This window comes from Bison bison, unplaced genomic scaffold, assembly GCF_000754665.1.
Source record: "Bison bison bison isolate TAMUID 2011002044 unplaced genomic scaffold, Bison_UMD1.0 scf7180017864141, whole genome shotgun sequence".
NCBI lineage: Eukaryota > Metazoa > Chordata > Mammalia > Artiodactyla > Bovidae > Bison > Bison bison.
Window position 1 is genome coordinate 4,853,627 of NW_011494713.1, and position 9,162 is coordinate 4,862,788.

At 47.4% G+C, this 9,162-nt stretch overlaps 1 protein-coding gene across 1 annotated transcript in view; it reads left to right on the plus strand.

The window, feature by feature from the left end:
* Positions 1 to 8,326, plus strand: part of B4GALT1 (UDP-Gal:betaGlcNAc beta 1,4- galactosyltransferase, polypeptide 1) — a 55,693-nt gene extending 47,367 nt beyond the window's left edge. Inside the window, exons 5-7 of the mRNA XM_010840132.1 lie at positions 1,753 to 1,875; positions 4,868 to 4,972; positions 5,461 to 8,326. Of these exons, the coding sequence (XP_010838434.1) occupies positions 1,753 to 1,875; positions 4,868 to 4,972; positions 5,461 to 5,593 (361 nt within the window). The 3' untranslated portion in view covers positions 5,594 to 8,326. The remainder of the gene's footprint in view (positions 1 to 1,752; positions 1,876 to 4,867; positions 4,973 to 5,460) is intronic.
* Positions 8,327 to 9,162: the final 836 nt, after the last annotated feature.

Below are 9,162 nucleotides of genomic sequence, written 5' to 3' on the forward strand. Positions count from 1 at the left end.
GGATTTCTTTGGAAGGAATGATGCTAAAGCTGAAACTCCAGTACTTTGGCCACCTCATGCGAAGAGTTGACTCATTGGAAAAGACTGATGCTGGAAGGGATTGGGGGCCAGAGGAGAAAGGGACGACAGAGGATGAGATGGCTGGATGGCATCACTGACTCGATGGACATGAGTCTGAGTGAACTCCGGGAGTTGGTGATGGACAGGGAGGCCTGGCGTGCTGCGATTCATGGGGTCCCAAAGAGTCGGACACGACTGAGCAACTGATCTGATCTTTGATTCATTAAAGCAGGCCCCCAGGGATCTTTGCTTGTGTATGCTTGCATTCAGAATTCTGGAACGTATTTGAAAATAATAACTGCATCTTTTTTTTCATACATTTTGTATGGTTTGGCTGACTTCCCCCTCAAAGTCTGAGTTAGAGTTTTCCTTAATTTGTGTGATGGGTTTTGGTCTCTTTGGATTCCAGTAAAAGCCCAGTTGTGGTTTGGAGGTACACACAGGGCTGTCACAGAATCGCAGCCTTTATAAAGCCCACAGGAAAGCCTTTGCTTGCCCTCTGGGCACATCCAGATTCTTAACATTTCTCGTCAGTTCTTCCTCTGTGTTCCTCAGGAGTCCACGATTCATAACCACTGAAATATTGAAATGCAGAATGATTTGGAAGGATGAAAGCCCAGATGCCCTGCTGCTTGAAAATGGGTCAAAATAGATTCATCATCATACATTTTGCCAAGTCAGGATGTGGTAGAATTTTCCAAGAAAATTTTTATTTTAGCAAATTTTGTCTTGACTGTTGGGGTCAGTGTTCAAGTCAGTATACCTTTGGAAGAATGAAAGAAGACTGTTGATGGGCCAGGGGTGGGAAGGGGGGCATGACAAGGTGGGCACAGGAGATTCTAAAGCAGTCTCAGTTTCTGGGACCTTCTGGAGAAGAATTTCTGACCCATTGAAAGCAGGTTCTCAAGCAGTGCAGAACTGGGCCTCTGTATTTGTCACTGACTGATTGTCTAGATTACCAGTGTTCTTGGAAAGTGCAAGATTCTGCTTTTTGATATCTGTGTCTTCTCTGAGATAATCTGAGTCTGATATGAAAACAAAACAAAGGAAACCCTCATAAATCCCTAACTTAAAAGTTCCAGGGAATAAAAATAATTTTAGAAGTGTTTATATATCTTTAAAAAATAATAAGACCCTGATGCTGGGAAAGATTGAAGGCAGGAGCAGAAGGGGCGACAGAGGATAAGATAGTTGGCTGGCATCACCGACTTGATGGACATGAGTTTGAGAAAGCTCCAGGAGTTGGTGATGGACAGGGAAGCCTGGCATGCTGCAGCCCATGGGGTCACAAAGAGTTGGAGATGGCTGAGTGACTGAACTGATTGATTTTTGGCAGTGCTGGGTCTTCGTTGCTGCACATGGGCTTTTCTCTAGTGGCGGCGAATGGGGCTAACTCTTCGCCGCAGTGTGTGGGTCTCTCATTGTGGTGGCTTCTCTTGTTGCAGAGCATGGGCTCGAGGCACACGAGCTCCAGTAGTTGCGGTTCTTGGGCTTGAGAGCACAGGCTCAATAGTTGTGGCGCAGAGCTTAGTTGTTCCGAGACATGTGAGGTCTTCCTAGACCATAGATTGAACCCATGTCTCCTGCATTGGGGGAATCCCAGAAGTATTTATATTTTGAGTGAACTTTATTAAAGAATAAATACTAACTACTGGTCCTCTGTGTGTGCGTGTGTATGGTTTTTTTCCCCAGCCTACCTTACGTGCAGTATTTTGGAGGTGTCTCTGCTCTAAGTAAACAACAGTTTCTCAGCATCAATGGATTTCCTAATAACTACTGGGGCTGGGGAGGTGAAGATGATGACATTTATAACAGGTAAGAGTCACAACTTAGATCTCGTGCTTCCCTGTCTCCCTTCACTTCTAGTTTTTCTATCCGTGCTTGGTTATTTTGCAAGGATTGACCCTGAGGAGAGATGCAATCCCCACTGAGCCTGAATTCTTAGGTGAGCCCTGCTGTAGATGCTCCAGGTGATAAAGAGTGTCTTAAGAGACACACCATGAGAACCCTTAACGAAACTGGAAAGCGTCTGAAAATAAGCATGTGTGTAACTCTGATGTGCACTTGAAGGTTTTAACCTACCTGCATTAGGAACAAAAACAACAAAAAACGCAACCTGTACTCACTGCTGTATTTAAATGGATAACCAGTAAGGTCCTATTGTATAGCACATGGGACTCTGCTCAATGTTATGTGGCAGCCTAGATGGGAGGGAAGTTTGGGGAAGAATGGATACATGTATATGATGTATAGCTGAGTCCCTTCTTTGTCCACCTGAAACTATGGTAACATTTTTAATTGGCTATACGCCAATACAAAAAAAAGTTTTAAAACATTATAAAGTGTCTTTAGGAAAACTAGCTTCTGTGATTTTTGCCTTAGCCTTCTGGAAAATGTAAAATGAGAAACATGTGAAGGGGTGAATCACATGACATGGCCATCCACACCCTGGGGCTCTTCATGAGTTGGTAAAACTTTATTATGTGAGTTGTCATCACAGATGGTAAAAAAAACCATCTGTCAGTGGCATTTGAAAGCACATTCTGCTTGGTTTTTCCTGGCAGTGGAATCTTCACCCCTGCTGGATGTAGGCAAAAAGCACCTTCTCCCTCTGGGAGCCAACCTGAACTTGCCACTGAGTTTGAAACCAGAATACCCCCTGGTGCCTTCCTGAACTGGAGTACATTAATTTCATCAGTAACAGAAGATGTCTTTCAGAGCCACATCCAAGTCACTTAAGATTAGCTTTGCAGCACAGACCCAAGTCTTTAACACAGTCCTTGAAGAAAATTTGAATTTTAGAGATTGATTATCAATATGCAGAACACTGGGCCAGGCAGGACCGGTGGGGAGGAAGACACTGAAGCCCTGAAGAGGGATTCCAGACAGAAACAGACCTCCTTTCACAGCACCGCACCCATGCGGGGCCCATGTGACGGTGTACAAGACTGACGTGCTGCACAGACCTGAGTGATCAGAAAAGTCTCCAGGAGGGAGCCCCGAGGACGAACTCCTGAGGGTGGGGGAACAGAAGCATCAGTGGTTATGGAGGAGCTTTCTGTCCTTTCTTTAAAAAAAAGTCTTTAAAATTTTTAAATTGAGGTATAGTTGATGTACAATGTATGTTTCAGATGTACAACATAGTAATTCACAATTTTTAAAGGTTATTTTCCATGTATGGTCATTATAAAACTTTGGCTATAGTCCCAGTGCTGTGTAATATATCCTTGTGGCTTATTTGTCGTACGGGAAGTGGACATGTTAGTCACTCAGTCATGTCTGACTCTTTGCAACCCCATGGACTGTAGCCTGCCAGGCTCCTCTGTCCATGGAATTCTCCAGACAAGAATACTGGAGTGGGTAGCCATTCACTTCTGCAGGGGATCTTCCCAACCCAGGGATCAAACCTAGGTCTCCTGCATTGCAGGCAGATTCTTTACCATTTGAGCCACCAGGGAAGCTATATTTATCTTATACGTAGTGGTTTTTACCTCTTAAACCCTTATGCCTATCTTGCTTCTCCTCCTGGAGCAGTTTTCCTGAAAGGTAAAGAACCTAACTCTTACTCTGTACCAGCTTGCTTTTGCTAGGCCCTAGCTCAGCACCGAGGGAGGCCAGGCTGGGAACCTTTAAGTCACCTCAGACCAGCCATTTCTGCCTCTCGGCTTAGTGTTGTATTCTTCCTGTCAAGACTTTGGTTGGTATTCCTCATTCCTTTCTCCTTCAGAACCCACACAGAATCTTCCACTGTGATCTGGCTGCCTCTAGTCTTGTTCCCCGCTTTCCATTATTATACTGCCTAACAGAGAGACTTCCCGTTGGCCAACTCTGTGTACAGTGTTGGGAAACACAGCATATAGTGAGCTCTCCATATCTGCAGATTACACATCCCCACAGATTCAACGCACCTTCAATCAAAAATATTCAGGGGGGGAGAAGAATTCCAGAAAATTCCAGAAAACAAAACTTGAAATCGCTGTGCACCTGAAACTATTTCCATAACATTTACATTGTATTTATAAGTCTACATATCATTCACACTATATTAGGTATTATAAGTTATCTAGAGGTGATGTAAAGTATATGGGAGGATGAGGACGTGCATAGGTTATATGGAAATGCTACACATTTTACATAAGGGACTTGAGCAACCACGGGGAAGGAGGTTGTCCAGGAACCGATCCCCTGGGGATACCAAGGGATGACTGTGTTATATCCCTTTCAGACATTGGCCCTGTTCTGGGAGATGCTCTGGAAGGCTTCCATGATACAGTCTCTGCCCTTCTTTCCTGCTTCACTCTGGCCACTTCCTACCCCAAACTTTGATGCTCCCAGAGGGCACTACGCTTGCTCTCACCTCCCTGCCTTTGCCTGTGCTGTCCTGACTGCCCAAAATGTTCTGGCAAACACCCACTCATCTTCAGGGCTTGGCTCTGCCCAGTCTAGATCAGGTGGAGTTGGTTGCTTCTCCCTCTGTGCTGAGCATCCCCACGCCCACCTCCTCCCCTTCGTCCTGGCCCCTATGGCCCTACGTTCTAAGCATCCACATCATAAATTCCACGAGGGCAGACACCCCCAGTGCCTGGCACAAGATAGTCCCCCCACAAGATCTAGAACCAAGGGTAAAAGGTTATGAGGAAGGGGTGTGAGTTTTAACTGCTGCCTGTACACTGGGCTGGGGTGTGGGTTGGTGAGACCAGCTGGCAGGATAGGATGGTAGACGGGACAAAAGTCTTGCAGCTGGGGCTGTGGGACCTGGGTCTTGTGGCAGCTCTGTGATGACCACTTGTCCCTTTGCTCCTTACAGATTAGCTTTTAGAGGCATGTCTGTGTCTCGCCCAAATGCTGTGATCGGGAAGTGTCGGATGATCCGCCACTCGAGAGACAAGAAAAATGAACCTAATCCTCAGAGGTGTGTTCTCTTTTATTCTCTCCCCTGTGTGTGTTTCCTTCTTCCGCCTTCAGGTGGGGCTGGCTGCAGGAATGGGGCTCTGGAGTGGGCTCTGTGCCTCAAGGGAAAACAGGTTCTATCCACAGGGCAGGGTTGGAGTAGGAGGGAGGTGGTGGTGGTGGTGGTGATTTAGTCACTCAGTTGTGTGTGACTCTGCGACCCCACGGACTGTAGCCCATCAGGCCCCTCTGTCCATGGGATTTCCCAGGCAAGAATACTGGAGTGGGTTGCCACTTCCTTCTCCAGAGGATCTTCCCGACCCTGGGATTGAACCTGCATCTCCTATATCGGCAGGTAGATTCCTTACTGATGAGCCACCAGAGAAGCCTAGTAGGAGGGAAAAGGGGCCATTAAAGTACACACATTTAAAGTTTTGAGTTTTGTTTTTGCTTTTTTTTTTTAAGATTTTTGTTTTGGCTTCAAACCCTTTGTCTGTTTGTTCCTTATAGGTTTGACCGAATTGCACATACAAAGGAGACAATGCTCTCTGATGGTTTGAACTCACTCACCTACATGGTGTTAGAGGTCCAGAGGTACCCGTTGTATACCAAAATCACAGTGGACATCGGGACGCCGAGCTAGCATTTTGGTGCACTGATCAGAGACCTGAAAATGGCCAGGGACCTCTGCTGTGTCTCTGCCTGTGTGCTGGGCTGGTCCCTCTCATTCTCACAATCAGTGATAGGCCCTCTCTGCTCATCATTCAGACGCCTTTCCGGACGACCAGGACAAGTGGGATATATTGCCCCCAACTTGGCTCAGCATGTGACTTGTCAGCCCCACGAGGTGTATGTAAGCATAGAAACCATCAGCCTTTGGAGGCTCTCGGCATGTTCATGATTCACCCCAAAGAATCAAAGCTGTGCACAGCTCCAAATCTGGTGACTGTGGGACTCATCCCCAGCAAAAAAAAAAAAACTGCTAATTTGTTGTGATATAGGTAAGAGTTTTGCTTTAAATCATGGTATTCTTACTTTGTGAAAAATTGGAGAGTGCTGCTGGAATCGGATTGGTGTGGTGTTTTTCCGTTGTCGTGTTTTAACAGAAAAACACCCAGTTTCAACCATTCTCATGTTATCACCCCCAACCCTCGACCCTCTCTCCATGATATGCAACTATTACAATCACTGTGTATGTGTGTCTTTTCTTAGCAAAAGAATTTTAAAACTTGAGGCTTGAATTCCAAGGCCACTTTAGCCACCAGAGCAAAAGCCTTGGGTGTTCTCACAGTCTGTGGCCTTTCTCCAAATGTCTGATTTCTGAATGTAAATCCTTTTTTTAAATAGCATTTGTAGTATTTTAAAGAAAGAACAAATCAGATCCTCCTTATGTTCTAGCTTGATTTTTGTGTTGATCCAGAATGGCATAGTCTTTAGTCATGGCAATTTATTTTTCTGAGCATGCTATATAAACTTGAATTTCCTATGTATTTTTATTGTGTTTTACATGTGGGGATGGGGATTGAGCATTTTTTAGGGGGAAAAATAACGTATGCTGTAGTGGCCCCACATGGGCCTCGGATGGAGCTGGCAGGCCAGGTTTTCTGAAGAACATAGACATCTTTGGGTCCTTCGGTGAGAGCTAAGGCGCCCCATGAGCGCTGTCAAGCTGGACTCTGTGGGGGAGGCAGACATCTTGGCCTGCCTGGCAGAGTTCCCCACCTCGCCACCTCCCTGCCCTCCCCAGGTGGGCAGGGCCAGGGAACAACCCCCACCTCAGACTGATCCCAGCAACCCTCTTAGGCCCCAGGCTGTGGAGCTGGAAATGACAGCCATCAGATTGTTTACTGGCCTTCCATCTGCCCCCGGGGGCTGCCTTCCAGGCACCATTGGCTGAGCTGCCTGGCCCACCTTGCAGGACCGGTTTTCTGTCCTCCTCCTCTTCCTGCCTCCCTTGTGCTGCCTTTCTCTTCCCTCCCTCCCCCTTTTTGTTCCATTGCCTCTTGCCTGTTTCCTAAAACTGGCCTGTGGCACTCAGGGTCAAACAGACTGTCCATTCTCCAGCATGAATGTGCCTTTTAATTAGAGATCTAGAGAGCAGTTCAGCTGAACACACCCACATTCCTCCCACGGCCACTCTGGTGCCGAAAGCGTCCCATCCCCCCTCAGGTTTTAGCAGGTGCTCCTACCCCAGAGAGGCCGACTCACAGTGGATGTCTTCCCCAAGCCCACCTCTGCTGCTGGAGGTTTTATTTAGCCTGCCTGGGTGAGATGCACAAGGCAGTTCCTGCCACTGGGCACGAGTGCTGGGTCCAGGCTGGGCTGAGGGCTTAAAATTCAGCTTTCTAATCCCAGGGTTAACCTTTCAGCTGGGGGCAGCCTAGAAACCAGCCCTCAGTGTGGACGCTGAACTGGTGCCTGGCCCCAATCATACCTGTGCCTTTATTGCTTTGAGCATCTCATGCTATTACCTGGTTCTTTTTCCAGAAACCTTTGTGTTGGTTACAAATTATTTTCCACTGTAGCTGGGCTATGCAAAGAGTATTCTGTCTGTCAATTCCCCACTCCTTAATAACGATGTTGTTAAAGCCAGGAATAGCCCTGACAGGAAGCTTTGGGAAATGCAAAGAATGAAGACCTCACTTTCTGTTCCCAGATCCTGACTTTTCCAAAGTGCCTTAAAAGAAAGGAGACAAGTATCCTGGGTGGTAACCTTTTTGTTACTTTACTTTTAAAAATTAAATTCTGACTTTTTTTTTCTTTTTTGTTTTCCTATTACATTTTCTTTCATGTTCCATTGTAATAGTCAAATCTGTGGTTCATTCTCAGGACCACCGGAGACGCTGCTTCATCACCCATTCCCTGTTTGCTCATCTCCTAGTGCGCTCATGGGGTCCACCTGGGCACAGGGTTAAGCCTAGCCCTGGTCTGGTTCATCAGATGCTGCAGCGCTTACTTCCTCCCTGGGGAGTTGAGTACTGAGGGTTCAGGAACATTTCCTTCACCTGGAAGTTGTCACCATGATATTGTCACATGCCCTTCTCTGTTTCTGTCCATTCTGTTGCTGGTGACCCTCTAAGGTGGCCTTTGGGAAAGGTCAGAGGGCAGAGGTGGCGCAAGAGGGTAAAGGAAATGCTGGTGCTGCCCCCTCAGGGCCTCTGCTGACCAGTGGTGGGGGGGTGGGCTGGAGGGAGGGGAGCCTTCCTGTCCTAGAGACCTGTGTGCTGTGTATTTTGATTTCCCATGTACACAAATGTATGTATTTACCATTGTAAGTGGGTGAATGTCTGACGTTGGTGTTCAAAACAGAACTGTATTTTTGCCTTTAAAATCCAGTAATATAACGTGAATAAATGACCCTATCTTTGTAACGGCAGGTGGTCTCTCTTCTGATGTAAGGGGTTAGGTTCCTCCAAAGCTGGAGGGCAGTGATGGGGGCTGCCTGCTGGGAGGGTCTGAGGAAAGCGGGGCTGTACCTCCTCTGCCTGCCTCACTGTGTTGGGGGCAGAGCTGGGGGCTTGGGTGAGGGGAGGAGATGTTATCTCACCTGCCTAGGATCACACGCACCTTACTGGAATCAGCCGTTTCCCCATTTGAGTCTCATACGGATATCCGTAAAATGGGAATAGTAACACACACACTTTCTGAGGCTTAAAAGAGATGTGTCAAATACAGCGATAGGCACGTCACAGGTACTTACACATAGCAGCTGGGGACCCTTCAGAGAAAAAGTTTTCCCAGCAGTTTTCTGGCTCTGTTCTGTTTTCCACACAAGCCAGCGTGTTCTCAGAGCCATTTACACAAGGTGTTCGCAGCTTAGCTTAGGTCAATATGCTTTCTTCTCAGCCCTAGGAAATCTAACCTGGCACTACAAAAGGCCTTAGCTGTGCCCCAAGGACTTGAGACAGTAAGCACCTTGGACACCTCCTCCAGTGCTCCAGATCAGGCACTGCGGCCTCTGACATGTGGCTTTGATTGAATTGGCTTCTGGAAGAAATGGGCCAGAGAAAACCAGTATGCAGGAGAGGTCACCCCCACGCTGTCCAGGCTAAGGGGCCACAGGCCCTGCTGGATGGAGCTGTGATTGTGGGACCAGCTGGGAAACAGAGCCGGAAGGACAGCCGTCTGAAGCCCCACCAGGGCCATCTGGCCGTCTCCACCCATCCCTGTGACTCCTGGAAGGAGCCCTAGTAGCCTCAGGCTTGAGCAGTG